Source organism: Neoarius graeffei, chromosome 1, assembly GCF_027579695.1.
Source record: "Neoarius graeffei isolate fNeoGra1 chromosome 1, fNeoGra1.pri, whole genome shotgun sequence".
NCBI lineage: Eukaryota > Metazoa > Chordata > Actinopteri > Siluriformes > Ariidae > Neoarius > Neoarius graeffei.
In genome coordinates, this window is record NC_083569.1 from 130,127,844 (window position 1) to 130,145,488 (window position 17,645).

At 45.8% G+C, this 17,645-nt stretch overlaps 1 protein-coding gene across 1 annotated transcript in view; it reads right to left on the reverse strand.

The window, feature by feature from the left end:
- The window catches only part of LOC132883672 (mucolipin-3-like), a 60,684-nt gene that overhangs the window by 23,185 nt on the left and 19,854 nt on the right, over positions 1 to 17,645 (reverse strand). Inside the window, exon 7 of the mRNA XM_060917583.1 lies at positions 4,604 to 4,719. Coding sequence (XP_060773566.1) covers positions 4,604 to 4,719 — 116 coding nt within the window. The remainder of the gene's footprint in view (positions 1 to 4,603; positions 4,720 to 17,645) is intronic.

The window sequence follows — 17,645 nt, forward strand, 5'->3', positions numbered from 1 at the left end:
CAGAAGTGCTCTTCTGTATTATCTCCCTGACAGACCAAGGCACTACATTTATGTCACGCACATGGCGCAAACAGTATGGGTTATTGGGAATTAAGTCTATCCGCACCAGTGTCTATCACCCACAAACGGATAGCTTAGTGGAATGGTTCAAACACTCAAAAACTTAATATGGAAATTTGTAAGTGAGGATCCACATAATTGGGATAAATGGCTCGAGCCCCAGTATGTTCTCGACCTGCGCACAAAACTCCACACCCTCACGCACCCTCACGCACTTAACCCAGGAGAATTTATGGCAGGCACAAGAATGTCAAGTCCGGCTGTATGACAGGGGCATGCACCTTACAGAGTTCACACTGGGAGACAAAGTGCTCATATTATTGCCCACATCAAGCTCCAGATTAATCGCCAAGTGGCAAGGGCCCTTTGAGGTCACACAGCAAGTCGGTGACATTGATTATGAGGTGAGGCAAACAGATAGGGGTGGGGCATTGCAAATTTATCACCTCAACCTGTTAAAACATTGGAACAAGGGGGTCCCCATGGAGTTGGCATCGGTAGTTCCAGAGAAGACAGAGCTGGGACCGGAGGTCTCATCTCATCTCATCTCATCTCATTATCTCTAGCCGCTTTATCCTTCTACAGGGTTGCAGGCAAGCTGGAGCCTATCCCAGCTGACTACGGGCGAAAGGCAGGGTACACCCTGGACAAGTCGCCAGGTCATCACAGGGCTGACACATAGACACAGACAACCATTCACACTCACATTCACACCTACGCTCAATTTAGAGTCACCAGTTAACCTAACCTGCATGTCTTTGGACTGTGGGGGAAACCGGAGCACCCGGAGGAAACCCACGCGGACACGGGGAGAACATGCAAACTCCGCACAGAAAGGCCCTCGCCGGCCCCGGGGCTCGAACCCAGGACCTTCTTGCTGTGAGGCGACAGCGCTAACCACTACACCACCGTGCCGCCCCTGATAAATAAATGACCAAGTATAATATTTTTTTGTCTCATTTGTTTAACTGGGTTCTCTTTATCTACTTTTAGGACTTGTGTGAAAGTCTGTCACACAAGTCTGGCTGGCTACTATTGTAGGTTCATACTTAATTATTCAGATGTCACCAGCCCACTAACTGATCTCACTAAAAAGCGAGCACCAGATCTGGCCCAGTGAACGGAGCAGTGCCAACAGACTTTCACTAAAGTAAAAGCTGCACTGTGTGGGGGGCCACTTTTACACTCCCCTGACTTCTCTCTCCCCTTTGTTTTACAGACAGATGCATTGGACAAGGGGCTGGGGGCCATTCTGTTGCAGAAGGTGGGGGGCCAGGAGCGTCCCATGCTGTACATCAGCCACAAGCTCTCGATGCGTGAAAGCAAGTACAGCACTATTGAAAAGGAGTGTCTGGCCATCAAGTGGGTGGTCCTCACAAGGCACCTAACTCTCAACTGCTCCCCAGGCTGCTCTGGATATATTGTATGTCACTCTGGATAAGAGTGTCTGCGAAATGCCTGTAATGTAATGTAGAATACCTTAGGGCAGTTAAATGACTGAACTCTTGCCAGTCAGATTGGGCACATTGTCATAGCCACCAGATTCTAAGAACACCAACGCCTGTCATGCATGTATCCTGCATCTCCCAAAGAACCTTGTGACAAGCTCATTCTACCACCATACCATATATATAATTACTCCAAATATAGTTTCTCATACGAGTCACATAAAATGTCTGAAATTTATTCAGTTTTGCACAGGAGTTATGATGTTAATGTAGGACTGTGAGATTTTACATTCCAGTACTTCATTTAACTCCAGTACTTCATAAAATTTATGATTTAATGAATACAAAACTCTGATAAGCCAATATTGTTTAGTAGTGTTATGTTCCATTGCCCATTGCTCTCTTTATATTTTATCACAATAAAATTTAAATATTTAACACATTGTCATGTAAATGCAGCAGATGGATGTAACTGCAGGAAAATCAGTGTCGAGAAATAAGCAGTAGTCAGGCGAGGCACAAACAGGATGTCAGAGGAAATAACAAAAGCAAAGTCCAAAATACAAAAGTGAGTCAAAACCAGGAAAGCAATACAATGAACAAAGGCTTGATAATGTGAGACACAAGGCAGTGTGTATACTTCACAAGCTCCATGTATATAGAGAGTCCTTTTATCCATGTTCTGTGATTGCACTCTAATCTGGAACAGGTACATGGTAATTAATCCTAATGGTGCTGTGCACACATTGTCTGTGATGTGCACTCTGAGTGCCAGTGTGCATGGACGTGACACACATAACAAAACATCTTAAAGTGTTTCTGTCTCTTTCATAAAGGAAGAAGGTTGTTCATACTGTGAACATTTCTGTGATATAAATATATATGATACAGTGGTGCTTGAAAGTTTGTGAACCCTTTAGAATTTTCTATATTTCTGCATAAATATGACCTAAAACATCATCAGATTTTCACACAAGTCCTAAAAGTAGATAAAGAGAACCCAGTTAAACAAATGAGACAAAAATATTATACTTGGTCATTTATTTATTGAGGAAAATGATCTAATATTACATATCTGTGAGTGGCAAAAGTATGTGAACCTCTAGGATTAGCAGTTACTTTGAAGGTGAAATTAGAGTCAGGTGTTTTCAATCAATGGGATGACAATCAGGTGTGAGTGGGCACCCTGTTTTATTTAAAGAACAGGGATCTATCAAAGTCTGATCTTCACAACACATGTTTGTGTGGCAGTGTATTATGACATGAAAAAAAGAGATTTCTGAGGACCTCAGAAAAAGTGTTATTGATGCTCATCAGGCTGGAAAAGGTTACAAAACCATCTCTAAAGAGTTTGGACTCCACCAATCCACAGTCAGACAGATTGTGTACAAATGGAGGAAATTCAAGACCATTGTTACCCTTCACAGAAGTGGTTGACTAACAAAGATCACTCCAAAAGCAAGGCGTGTAATAATTGGCAAGGTCACAAAGGACCACAGGGTAACTTCTAAGCAACTGAAGGCCTCTCTCACATTGGCTAATGTGAATGTTCATGAGTCCACCATCAAGAGAACACTGAACAACAATGGTGTGCATGGCAGGGTTGCAAGGAGAAAGCCACTGCTCTCCAAAAAGAACATTGCTGCTCACCTGCAGTTTGCTAAAGATCATGTGGACAAGCCAGAAGGCTATTGGAAAAATGTTTTGTAGATAGATGAGACCAAAATAGAACTTTTTGGTTTAAATGAGAAGCGTTATGTTTGGAGAAAGGAAAACACTGCATTCCAGCATAAGAACCTTATCCCATCTGTGAAACATGATGGTGGTAGTGTCATGATTTGGGCCTGTTTTGCTGGATCTGGGCCAGGATGGCTTGCCACCATTGATGGAACAATGAATTCTGAATAAGGAAAATGTCAGGACATCTGTCCATGAACTGAATCTCAAGAGAAGGTGGGTCATGCAGCAAGACAATGACCCTAAGCACACAAGTCGTTCTACCAAAGAAAGATTAAAGAAGAATAAAGTTAATGTTTTGGAATGGCCAAGTCAAAGTCCTGACCTTAATCCAATCGAAATGTTATGGAAGGACCTGAAGCGAGCAGTTCATGTGAGGAAACCCACCAACATCCCAGAGTTGAAGCTGTTCTGTACGGAGGAACGGGCTAAAATTCCTCCAAGCCGGTGTGCAGGACTGATCAACAGTTACCGGAAATGTTTAGTTGCAGTTATTGCTGCACAAGGGGGTCACACCAGATACTGAAAGCAAAGGTTCACATACTTTTGCCACTCACAGATATGTAATATTGGATCATTTTCCTCAATAAATAAATGACCAAGTATAATATTTTTGTCTCATTTGTTTAACTGGGTTCTCTTTATCTACTTTTAGGACTTGTGTGAAAATTTGATGTTTTAGGTCATATTTATGCAGAAATTGCACATTGGCCAAGAATAGTTCTATTGCACACATGGCTTTAAACTCAAATGTGCAATAGAACTATTCTTGGCCAATGTGCAAAATATATATATATATATATATATATATATATATATATATATATATATATATATATATATATATATATATATATATATATATATATATATTTCTTCTTATCAGTGCAATCTGTGTACATACAGAACCAAAACAATTCTGTTCATACTATTTTAAGTGCAATCCATGTACATATAGAACCATACAATAGTTTTCTGTTTATATTCTGTTTATACCATTTTACCAGTGCAACTCTGTATACTTTACTATTTATTTTATACTTTATTTGTTCTCCACTTCTTTCTTTCTTTCTTTCTTTCTTTCTTTCTTTCTTTCTTTCTTTCTTTCTTTCTTTCTTTCTTTCTTTCTTTCTTTCTTTCTTTCTATAACTCATAATGAGTCAACAGCACCTTTGACTTTGGAAAAGTGACAATGACAATAAATACTTATCTTATCTTATCTTATCTTATCTTATCTTATCTTATCTTATCTTATCTTATCTTATCTTATCTAAATATAGAAAATTCTAAAGGGTTCACAAACTTTCAAGCACCACAGTATATGTGATCTTTATTTTTGTAATGAGGTTGTGACTCACAGTGAAGAGGCGCATGCCGGCGTTTACTGAGCGTATGCAGAGTGCCATAGAGAGCAAACACACGACAATGACCAGCAAATCAAACAGCACCATCAACAGGAAGTGACTCGCTGCATCTGGACAAACAAAATATTTATTTACTCATAAACATTTTCATTACTGTAAGTAATACTTCAATATTCATCAGCATCTTTATTACAGTACTCAGGGGCATAGCCCATTTGTTGAGGGGTATGCAAAATCAACATTGCCGATGTGAGAACCATTCAACTTAAATGGTCAAGTTAACGATATGGGACAAGTTAATGTTGGTTCATAAACTGGTTGATTGTCTATAACATCAAAACAGTCAAATAAGTTAGTGACTGATTGGCATAAACACAAGAAAACCCGTGTCTAATCCCACTGGTAGCCTAGGTTATTCAGAGAACTGAATAAGACAGAGTGAATATCAAGTTCACATCTGAGGAAAGCTGTTTAGCAGAATACCTTATAGTGATCTGTGATTTGTAGTGAAGTCAGAAAAAACAAGAAAATAGTAGGCTACATTTTCCAGTTTGTGTTCATCAAACTACATGTCCTGATAAAATGCTGGGATTCGACTATTGGGTTCAATCAAAGTCTAAATGTAAACAACATTTATTTTTGATGTAGTGAGGCAAGAGGCTCTCTAGTCTTTTCACGTGTCTCATAAAACTGTCTTAGCCTACCTAATGACAATACAAAGACAAAACAAAGACAATAAACAAAAAAGACACATTTTTGCATCATACAGTGGATATTAAAAGTGTACACACCCTGTTAAAATGATAGTTTTTTCTGATGTAAAAAAAAATGAGACCACAATAAATCATTTCAAAACTTTTCCCACCTTTAATGTGACCTATAAAAAAACATAAAAAATTAAAAACGTACAATAAGCTTGTAAGTGTGCACACCCTTAAACTAATACTTTGTTGAAGCACCTTTTGATTTAATTACAGCATTCAGTCTTTTTGGGTTCACACCTGCCATCAATTAAAATTACTTTTTAACCCCAAATAAAGTTCAGACATTTCCTCAGTTCCATCCTCCAGCAAAAGCCATGGTTTACAAACAGCTTAAAAAGCATCAAAGGGATCTCACTGTTGAAAGGCATCAGTCAGGAGAAGGGTACAAAAACATTTCCATGGCATTAGATATACCATGGAGCACAGTGAAGACAGTCATCAAGAAGTGGAGAAAATATGGGACAACAGTGACATTACCAAGAACTGGACGTCCCTCCAAAATTGATGAAAAGACAAGGCGAAACCGGTCAAGGAGGCTGCCAAGAGGCCTACAGCAACACTGAAGGAGCTGCAGGAATTTTTGGCAAGTACTGGTTGTGTACACACCTCTCTGGTAAACTCTCGTGGTTACCAGAGGACTAGCCCCCCACTGTAACCCTAGCTATGTAATAGGCGAGAGGCCGAGGGCTGCGGAAACGGGGACTGGCGCCGCCCGATGCACTACACGGCGCGGGAAGGACTTTAACTTTAAATTTTTTTAACTGTTTGTGTACTACATGTGACAACAATCTCCCGTATTCTCCATATGTCTGGATTATGAGATAGGGTCAAAGAAAAACATCCAGGCCTGGCTAAATTTTACAAAACAATATATAGCAGAGTTCTAGGTTGGTGGAGCACAGAAGCACAGCAGGCCAGAACTGAGTTTGCAAAACTCTTTTAATTTAGCTTTTCAGCTTTTATATTTACTCTCACACACATACACACACGCACACACACAAACGTCCAGGTTGGGGGAGAGCTCCCTTCCTCTGCTCTCCCTCTCCTCTTATAGGGTGCGGTCACTGGGGAAGACACACAAACACAGGTTAATTCCTGTCAGGTGCAGTGATTCTGCCACTTACCTTCCCTGACTCCGCCCTCTATTCACAGACCAATGCTCGACCACGCCCCCGCTGCCACATACCCCCACCGCCCGACTCAGGCCGGGGAGCCATCCGGCCTGCAGCCGACTCCCCCCCGCCCTGGTGGGAGAGGAAGTCCACCACGATCATCTGTGCCCCCGGCCTGTGGACCACCTTGAATTTAAATGGCTGGAGTGCCAGATACCAATGGGTGAACCGCGCGTTGGCATCCTTCATGCGGTGGAGCCACTGCAGGGGTGCGTGGTCCGAACAGAGGGTGAAAGGGTGCCCCAGCAGGGATTAGCGGAGGGCGAGGACCGCCCACTTGATGGCCAGGCATTCCTTCTCGATTGTGCTGTACCTGCCCTCGCGCACCAATAGTTTCTGGCTGATGTACAGCACAGGGCGGTCCTCCCCCTCCACCTCCTGGGACAGAACTGCCCCAGCCCCCTGTCCGATGCGTCTGTCAGCAAAACAAAGGGGAGGGAAAAGTCAGGGGAGTGTAACAGTGGCCCCCCACACAGTGCAGCCTTTACCTCAGAAAAAGCCCGCTGGCACTGCTCCGTCCACTGGACCGGGTCTGGTGCCCCCTTTTTAGTGAGATCAGTCAGCAGGCTGGTGATGTCCGAATAATTAGGTATAACCCTATGATAGTAGCCAGCCAGCCCCCGTAACTGTCTCACCCCCTTTTTGGTCTTGGGCCTCGGGCAGGACGCAATCGCTGCTGTCTTATTGATTTGGGGATGCACCTGCCCATTGCTCAAGTGGAAGCCCAGATACCGTACTTCCACCCGCCCAGTCGCACACTTCTTTGGGTTGGCTGTGAGACCCGCTCGCCTCAGTGACCTAAGGATGGCCCTTAGGTGTTCTAGGTGCCGCGGCCAGTCATTACTATAGATGATTATGTCGTCTAAGTATGTGGCCGCATAGGTGGCATGGGGGCAGAGGACCCTATCCATAAGCCGCTGGAACGTAGCGGGCGCTCCAAACAGCCCAAAAGGAAGTGTGACGAACTGGTATAAGCCAAATGGTGTGGAAAAGGCCGTTTTTTCTCGGGATAGCGGAGTCAAGGGGATCTGCCAATATCCCTTTGTCAAATCCAGTTTCGAATAAAAACGAGCCGTGCCTAGTCGATCGAGCAACTTGTCAATATGAGGCATTGAGTACGCATCGAATTTAGACACCGCATCGACTTTTCTATAGTCCACACAGAACCGGACCGACCCGTCAGTCTTGGGAACCAAGACCACCGGGCTGCTCTAGTCACTGTGGGACTCCTCGATGATGCCCATTTCGAGCATGCCCTCGAGTTCTTCCCGAACCACCTTTTTCTTGTGTTCGTGCAGCCTGTAAGGGCAGCTGTGCACTACCACCCCCGGGGGCATCTCAAGGTGGTGTTCTCTGAGGTGGGTGCGGCCGGACAGGGGCGAGAACATGTCAGAAAATTCTATCTGCAACCGGGCAACCTCCGTGAGTTGGGTCGGGGAGAGGTAGTCTCCACAGGGGAACAGAGTGGTAGGCGATGTCAATGTTCCCTTTTGAACCTCCAGCCCCAGCTCCGCCTTCTCTGGAACCAACGACACCAACTCCACGGGGACCTCCTCGTTCCAAAGTTTTAGCAGATTGAGGTGGTAAATCTGTAATGCCCCACCCCTGTCCGTTCACCTCACCTCATAGTCGACGTCCCCGACTCGCCATGTGACCTCAAAGGGTCCTTGCCACTTGGCAATCAATTTGGAGCTCGACGTGGGCAACAACACGAGTACTTTATCTCCCGGTGCAAACTCCCTAAGGCGCGTGCCCCTGTCATTCAAGCGGATTTGCCATTCTTGGGCCTGCCGCAAATTCTCCTGGGTTAGGTGTGTGAGTGTGTGGAGTTTTGCATGCAGGTCGATAACGTATTGAATTTCGTTTTTGCTTGTTGAAGGTCCCTCCTCCCAATTTTCCCGCAGTACATCTAGAATGCCATGCGGCTTATGCCCATATAATAATTCGAATGGGGAGAACACCGTGGAGGCTTGTGGGACCTCTCGCACTGCAAATAACAGGGACTCAAGCCATTTATCCCAGTTGCGTGTGTCCTCACTTACAAATTTCTTAATTAAGTTTTTGAGGGTGTGATTAAACCATTCGACTAAGCCGTCCGTTTGTGGGTGATAAACGCTGGTGCGGATAGGCTTAATTCCCAGTAATCCACACAGTTCACACAGTGTGCGTGACATAAACGTAGTGATCAGTCAGAATCTCTTTGGGGATTCCAACTCAGGAGATGACGTGGAAGAGTGCTTCTGCAATACTACGTGCTGAGATATTGTGAAGAGGCACTGCTTCCGGATATTGCGTTGCATAGTCCACCAGAACTAAAATAAAGCGATATCCACGTGTTAATGGCCTGACGAGATCCATCCCAATTCTTTTGAACGGGGTCTTGATTAATGGCAGAGGGCACAAAGGTGCTTTTGGAATGGCCGCTGGATTTACTAACTGGCATTCGCGGCATGCCATTCACCACCTACGGACATCGCTGTGAATCCCTGGCCAATAGAACCGGGCCATTATTCAGGCTAGTGTCTTATCCTGCCCTAAGTGTCCAGCCATGAGATTAAAGTGAGCCACCTGGAATACAAATTCCCGGCAGCTCTTTGGGATCAAAAGTTGTGTTATTGGCTCCTTAGTCTGAGTGTCCTGCGTCACTCGGTATAATTTATCCTTAATAATGGAGAAATAGGGGAAGGACGGGGTGGCGTTTGGCTGGAGCGTTTGACCATCGATTATTTTCACTTGGTCAAACGCATGCCACAGAGTCTCGTCTCGCGACTGCTCTAATGGGAAATCTGCGAGGGATTCCCCAAGAGAGGGAGGAGGAGCCTGCTGCTCCTCACTCTGACGCGGTGATGATGTAGACAGCTCTGTGACAGCTGCTTCCGCCAATGCCACACTGGGACCTCCCCCTGCTAAACTACGGCAGGCCCCACTCTTCACTAAATGAGTCATTAATTCCCAAAATCCCGGCCAATCAGTCCCCAAAATTATCGAGTGGGTGAGGCGAGGATTAACCGCCGCCTTTGCTCTAAATTTCTCCCCTCGAAATAGAATGTGGACTGACACTAAAGGGTAGTTGTGAACATCCCCGTGCACACACAACACTTTCACCAACTCAAAATAATTAGTTTTCTTTTCTTTCAGACATGTAAAAGCTTTTTACCTTTACCTGACATGTTTCGACGGTGTAACTTCTGTCTTCATCAGAGGGTCACCCGGATGTTGGTGTGTGACGTGCCTTTATAATCAGCTGATGTTATGGAAGTGTGACCTCCCTGTCAATATTGACAGGTCGGTCACATCTCCCGCTGTCAGTGTTGCCCCCTCAGGACAGCGCTCCAGGCGTGGGAGAGCATGTATGCCCCCTCATCCCTGTTTATTGTTCTTGGGCTACGCTTTCTGATTTCTATTGACTCCTTGAGCCAATGGTGGTATCTGTTGTTCTCTTGTTGTATGATCTGAGCATTGTCCCAGTCCATTATATGATTTTCCCTTCTGCAGTGGTCCGTTATTGCAATCCTCAAAACTACCACCAAGTAACATATCGAAGCAAGAAGAAAGAGCAATAAGAAGTTTGGCCAAGAATAAAAACATCATGATATTACCCGCAGACAAAGGCAGAACAATAGTCATAATGGATACAGCACAATATGAAAACCAAATGAACAGTATGTTGGCAGACACCACCACATATGAGATCCTCAAGAAAGACCCCACAGAGGACAAGAAGAAAAAACTAAAAGATTTACTGAAGCCTTTATTGGAAGCCAACAAAATTGAAAAACAGACATACAACAATTTAATACCCACAGCCAGCATAACCCCCCAGATCTATGGCACACCAAAAATACATAAACCAGGAGCACCGTTACGTCCGATTGTGGACAGCATCGGATCAGTCACTTACAACCTGTCTAAAGCGCTTGCGGAGATAATCAAACCACTACTGGGCCAAACAGAACAACATTGCAAGAATTCAAAACAACTAGCAGAACAACTCAGTAAAATAAAAGTGGAAAAGGATGAAATATTAATATCACACGACATTGTCTCCCTATTCACAAAAACACCAGTGGAAGCTACACTGAGAATCGTATGACAGCGCCTCAAGACAGACAAGACTCTCAAGAAACGCACACAGTTATCAGTAGAAGACATCAGTCAACCGCTCAATTTCATTGCCACATCCACATACTTCCAGTTCCGCGGAACAATATACAGGCAGAAGGAGGGGTTTGCGATGGGGGACCCACTCTCCGCCATAATGTGCGGCTTCTTCATGGAACACCTTGAAAGAGAGGCTATTACATCTGCCCCAGAAGAATGCAGGCCCACATTATGGAGAAGGTATGTAGATGACATCCTGGAGAAAGTGAAAGTCGGACGCACCCAACAATTGACAGATTACCTCAACTCTATAGACGACACCGGCAACATAAAATTCATGCACGAAGAGGAAACAGAAAAATCAATAGCATTTTTGGACATAAAAATTCATCATACAGACGATGGAGACATCAAAATAACAATCTACAGAAAACCGACACACACTGATCAATATCTGCTCTGGATGTCTGAACACCCCATCGCACACAAACTGTCAGTTGTCAGAACACTCTACGAACGTGCAACAATCATAACCGATCCCACAGAACGCGCAACAGAAGAACAACACGGCAAGCTCTGATCACATGTCAATATCCACCATGGGCCATACACAAAGGCGCACAACAAGTGAAAACAAAAGAAAAGACAGAAAAAAGGAAGAAAACAGACAACCCAAAAACAGGAAAGTAAAGCAGTAGTGACTCTACCGTATGTCAGAGGAGTTACAGAACAAATCCAAAGAGCCATGAAAAAACACAACATAAAAACACCCGTGAAACCACACACCAAACTACGACAGCTACTAGTTCACCCTAAGGACAAAATCGACCAACACAATAAATGTAATGTCATATATGAAATACCATGCCTGTCATGCAATAAAACCTACATTGGGGAGACAGGAAGGAGTTTTAATACACGGAAAAAGGAACATAAAAAGGAATGTGAAAAAGAAACAGAACAGAGACAAACAAGAGCAATAAAAGAAAAAGCTATGCAAGAGAACCTGAAATCAGCAATAACGGACCACTGCAGAAGGGAAAATCATATAATGGACTGGGACAATGCTCAGATCATACAGCAAGAGAACAACAGATACCACCGTTGGATCAAGGAGTCAATAGAAATCAGAAAGCGTAGCCCAAGAACAATAAACAGGGATGAGGGGGCATACATGCTCTCCCACACCTGGAGCGCCGTCCTGAGGGGGCAACACTGACAGCGGGAGGTGTGACCGACCTGTCAATATTGACAGGGAGGTCACACCTCCGTAACATCAGCTGATTATAAAGGCACGTCACACACCAACATCCGGGTGACCCTCTGATGAAGACGGAAGTTACACTGTCGAAACATGTCAGGTAAAGGTAAAAAGCTTTTAAATGTCTGAAACAAAAGAAAACTAATTATTTTGATTTAAAGAAGAAGACATAATGAACGTAATATATTTACTTTCACCAACTGTGCTCTTCCCAATGCCTCGTCTTGCACCAGGCTTTGGTGGATCGAGGTCTGATTACAGCTGGAGTCCACCAAAGGCTGATACGTATCCCCTTGGATACTCACCGGTATGCGATAGACTCTGGCCTGATCGAGGGTGGTCCCAGCATGTCGGGGATCCATACCACTGTGCCCACCTCCATTGCCGAGCACTGATGCTGGAAGTGCCCCGGCTCCCCACAGCGCCAGCAAACCGGCCCAGGCTCTCTCTCTGCACCGGTGTTCCGGAGCTCACTCACCTGAGGGGGGGGAGATACAGACACGGAAGTGGGAAATGGTAGGGCACCGCGGGTGCAGCAGGCCAGCTGGCATGGAGCCGGCCCCCGCCTCCGTGGGGGGGGAATGGGGCGAGGACGAGGAACAGAAGGGGAGGGGGAGAGAGAGAGAGAGGAGAGGGGAGAAGAGGAAACATGCTGTCCTGCCGTCGGAGCAGCTGCCAAATGGTCCTCCACCAGCTCGATGGCCTGATCCAGCGATGCCGGGCGATGGTACTGGACCCACTCCGCTGTTCCTTTGGGAAAATGTCTGTGAAGATTCTCAGTCATCCAGGTTATAGTCATCCTGTTGGTGTGGGCCACTGGGGGCTGGTTGTGAACGGCCTCGAGAGTCGTTAGGATGATCAGTGGATTGCCCGTTAGGGTGATCAATGGAATGCTGATTCTCTCTGTCCTCCTGTGAGTCACTGAAAACAGCTGGGTTTTGGTGTGCATTGAGTTGTCTGGGAAGTGTGCCAAGGACTGCATTGTAGGTGGCTGATAAATGATGTCTTAGACCCCCACCTCTGTTCAGTGATGGCCATTCCAGGTTGACAAAAATGGCTTCTTTAACTCCTCGCTCATACCAACGATCCTCTCTGGCTAAAATGCGTATGTTGCAATCCTGAAATGAGTGTCCTTTGTTGTTAAGATGAGGGTAGACAGCAGAGTCCTTGCCTGAGGAACTGGCTCTTGTGTGTTGAGCCATGCGCCTGTGAAGCGGTTGCTTTATTTCACCAATATACGAGTCTGTGCATTCCTCACTGCACTGAATTGCATACACTACGTTGTCCTGTTTGTGTCTGGGTATTCTGTCCTTAGGGTGGACCAGTTTCTGTTTCAGGGTGTTACTGGGTCTGAAATGTACCGGAATGTTGTGTTTGTAGAAGATCCTCCTGAGTTTCTCAGATAGACCAGAAATGTAGGGAATGACAATGTTCTTGCATTTGTTCCTGTTATCCTCCTTGTCCATTCTGTTCCTTTTTCTGCTCTTGAGGAAAGACCAGCTGGGATACCTGCAGTTCTGAAGTGCTTTCTTGATGTGATTCTGCTCCTTCTCTTTTCCCTCTATCGTTGTAGGGATGTTCTGAGCCCTGTGTTGCAAGGTCCTAATGACCCCCAATTTGTGTTCCAGTGGGTGGTGAGAGTCAAAGAGTAGGTACTGGTCTGTGTGTGTGGGTTTCTGGTAGACCTCGATGCTCAGGCTTCTGTCTTGTCTAATGTGTACATCACAATCCAAGAAGGCTAGATTATTCCCACTGATGTCCTCCCGAGTGAAGTTGATGTTAATATCCACTGCATTGATGTGCTTAGAGAAGGCTTCCACTTCATGGGTTTTGATTTTAACCCAGGTGTCATCCACATATCTGAACCAGTGGCTGGGAGCAACTCCTGAAAAAGTGGTCAAAGTTTTATGTTCTACTTCCTCCATGTAAAGATTGGCCACAATAGGGGATACTGGTGAGCCCATGGCACATCCATGTTTCTGTCTGTAGAAACTTTCATTAAACTGGAAATAAGTGGTAGTCAGGCAGAGGTCAAGCAGGGTGCAAATCTGGTCCGTGGTGAGGTTCTTTCTATCCAATAAGGTGCTGTCTCGAAGGAGTCATTTTCTAACAGATTCAACAGCTTCTGTGGTGGGAATGCAGGTGAACAGAGAAGTGACGGCGTAGGAAACCATGGTTTCATCTGAGTCTAGTTTGAGGTCTGCAACTTTAGTAGCAAAATCTTGGGAGTTTTTGACATGATGTGGCGTATTCCCAATGAGAGGAGCCAGGATGGTGGCTAGGTGTTTGGCAATGTTGTAAGTAACAGAGTTTATACTGCTGATGATAGGTCTGAGTGGAGCTCAGTTGTTACAAAAAGAAAGTTGTTAGCTGCCTGCAACAACTAGAAAAGGACCAAGCCATCAACCGATCTCTGTACTACAGATTGTACCCTGGGGAAGCCGTTCCTCTCATATACGGACTCCCCAAGATTCACAAGGAAGGAGCTCCACTCAGACCTATCATCAGCAGTATAAACTCTGTTACTTACTACATTGCCAAACACCTAGCCACCATCCTGGCTCCTCTCATTGGGAATATGCCACATCACATCAAAAACTCCCAAGATTTTGCTACTAAAGTTGCAGACCTCAAACTAGACTCAGATGAAACCATGGTTTCCTACGTCATCACTTCTCTGTTCACCTGCATTCCCACCACAGAAGCTGTTGAATCTGTTAGAAAACGACTCCTTCGAGACAGCACCTTATTGGATAGAACGAACCTCACCATGGACCAGATTTGCACCCTGCTTGACCTCTGCCTGACTACCACTTATTTCCAGTTTAATGAAAGTTTCTACAGACAGAAACATGGATGTGCCATGGGCTCACCGGTATCCCCTATTGTGGCCAATCTTTACATGGAGGAAGGAGAACATAAAGCTTTGGCCACTTTTTCAGGAGTTGCTCCCAGCCACTGGTTCAGATATGTGGATGACACCTGGGTTAAAATCAAAACCCATGAAGTGGAAGCCTTCTCTAAGCACATCAATGCAGTGGATATTAACATCAACTTCACTCAGGCGGACATCAGTGGGAATAATCTAGCCTTCTTGGATTGTGATGTACACATTAGACAAGACAGAAGCCTGAGCATCGAGGTCTACCGGAAACCCCCACACACAGACCAGTACCTACTCTTTGACTCTCACCACCCACTGGAACACAAATTGGGGGTCATTAGGACCTTGCAACACAGGGCTCAGAACATCCCTACAATGATAGAGGGAAAAGAGAAGGAGCAGAATCACATCAAGAAAGCACTTCAGAACTGCGGGTATCCCAGCTGGTCTTTCCTCAAGAGCAGAAAAAGGAACAGAATGGACAAGGAGGGTAACAGGAACAAATGCAAGAACATTGTCATTCCCTACATTTCTGGTCTTTCTGAGAAACTCAGGAGGATCTTCTACAAACACAACATTCTGGTACATTTCAGACCCAGTAACACCCTGAAGCAGAAACTGGTCCACCCTAAGGACAGAATACCCAGACACAAACAGCACAACGTAGTGTATGCAATTCAGTGCAGTGAGGAATGCACAGACTCGTATATTGGTGAAATAAAGCAACCGCTTCACAGGCGCATGGCTCAACACAGGAGAGCCAGTTCCTCAGGCCAGGACTCTGCTGTCTACCTTCATCTTAACAACAAAGGACACTCATTTCAGGATTGCAACGTATGCATTTTAGCCAGAGAGGATCGTTGGTATGAGCGAGGAGTTAAAGAAGCCATTTTTGTCAACCTGGAATGGCCATCACTGAACAGAGGTGGGGGTCTAAGACATCATTTATCAGCCACCTACAATGCAGTCCTTGGCACACTTCCCAGACAACTCAATGCACACCAAAACCCAGCTGTTTTCAGTGACTCACAGGAGGACAGAGAGAATCAGCATTCCATTGATCACCCTAACGGGCAATCCACTGATCATCCTAACGACTCTCGAGGCCATTCACAACCAGCCCCCAGTGGCCCACACCAACAGGATGACTCAATGACACCTTAGATGAGCTTTTCATCAATGAGAGGATAAATACCTGATACTCCCTACCAGTCAGACAGAACTGAAGAAGCCTTTTGGATGAGAGGTGAAACATCTTCAAGAATCTTCAAGCAAGTCCAGTTGCTCTCTTTTACCACCCACAGTTCCTTTGGGAAGTTGGGTGTTGAATTGTTCCAGCGCCACCAGATCAACGAGTCCCTCGGCATCGCGGTTGTCGGCCCTCAGCCACTGCCGGCAGGCGTCCCGGAGTTTCTGGCCAAACACAAATGGCCGGCCGACCTCCTCCAGGCGCAGTGCGTGGAAGCATTGCCATTGTTGCTCTGGGGTGCACCCCACACGCTGGAGGACAGCCCTGCGGAGGTTGGCGTATACCAGCCGGCGGTTGGCGGGGAGCTGTAGCACGGCCAGCTGCACCTTGCCCGTTAGCAGGGGGAGGAGGCACGCCGCGCACTGTTCCACCGGCCAACCCCACGCCTCTGCTGCCTGCTCAAAGAGAGCGAGGAAGGCCTCGGGGTCGTTATGCGGGCCCATCTTCATTAGGGTGAGGTGGGGAGGGTCCGCGGTGGTGGAGGTGGTGCACCCCGCCGATGCGAGTAGGTGCCGGAATGCCTGGTGATCTTTCTGCTGCGCCAGCACCAGGGCCTCGAACCTTTGCTCCTGGTCCTTCCGGAGGGTGACCAGCACCTGGTGCTGGCTCTGTTTGGCTGTGGTGAGGGCATGGCAAGGGCATCTCCTTGAAGGGGGAGGACTCCATGGGGCTGTTCTCCTCTGCGCTCCATTCCCTGGTTTCAGCACCACTGTAGCAAAGTTCTAGGTGGGTGGAGCACAGAAGCATGGCAGGCCAAAACTGAGTTCGCAAAGCTTTTTTCATTTAGCTTTTCAGCTTTTATATTTACTCTCACACACATACACACACGCATGCACACAAGCGTCCAGGTTGGGGGAGAGCTCCCTTCCTCTGCTCTCCCTCTCCTCTTATAGGGTGCGGTCACTGGGGAAGACACACAAACACAGGTTAATTCCCATCAGGTGCAGTGATTCTGCCACTTACCTTCCCTGACGCCGCCCTCCATTCACAGACCTACGCTCAACCACGCCCTCGCTGCCACACAATACATCAACTCTCTCAAAAGCATGTGGGAAAATGTGTTATGGTCTGATGAAACCAAGGTTGAACTTTTTGGTCACAATTCCAAAAGGTATGCTTGGTGCAAAAACAACACTGCACATCACCAAAAGAACAGCATACCCATGGTGAAGCATGGTGGTGGCAGCAGCATATTTTGGGATTGCTTTTCTTCATCTGGAACAGGGGCTTTAGTCAAGGTGGAGGGAATTATGAACAGTTCTAAATACCAGCCAATTTTGGCCCAAAACCTACAGGTGTCTGCTAGAAAGCTGAAGATGAAGAGGAATTTCATCTTTCAGCATGACAATGACCCCCAAAAAGTTTGGGAATGTTCCTGCCAGAGCACAGACCTAAATCCAACTGAAAATCTGTGGGGTAACCTGAAGAGGGCTGTGCACAAGAGATGCCCTCCCAATCTGACAGATTTGGAGCACTTTTGCAAGGAAGAGTGGGCAAATATTGCCAAGTCTAGATGCGGCAGGCTGATAGACTCTGACCCCAAAAGACTGAATGCTGTAATTAAATCAAAAGGTGCTTCAACAAAGTATTAGTTTAAGTGTGGCA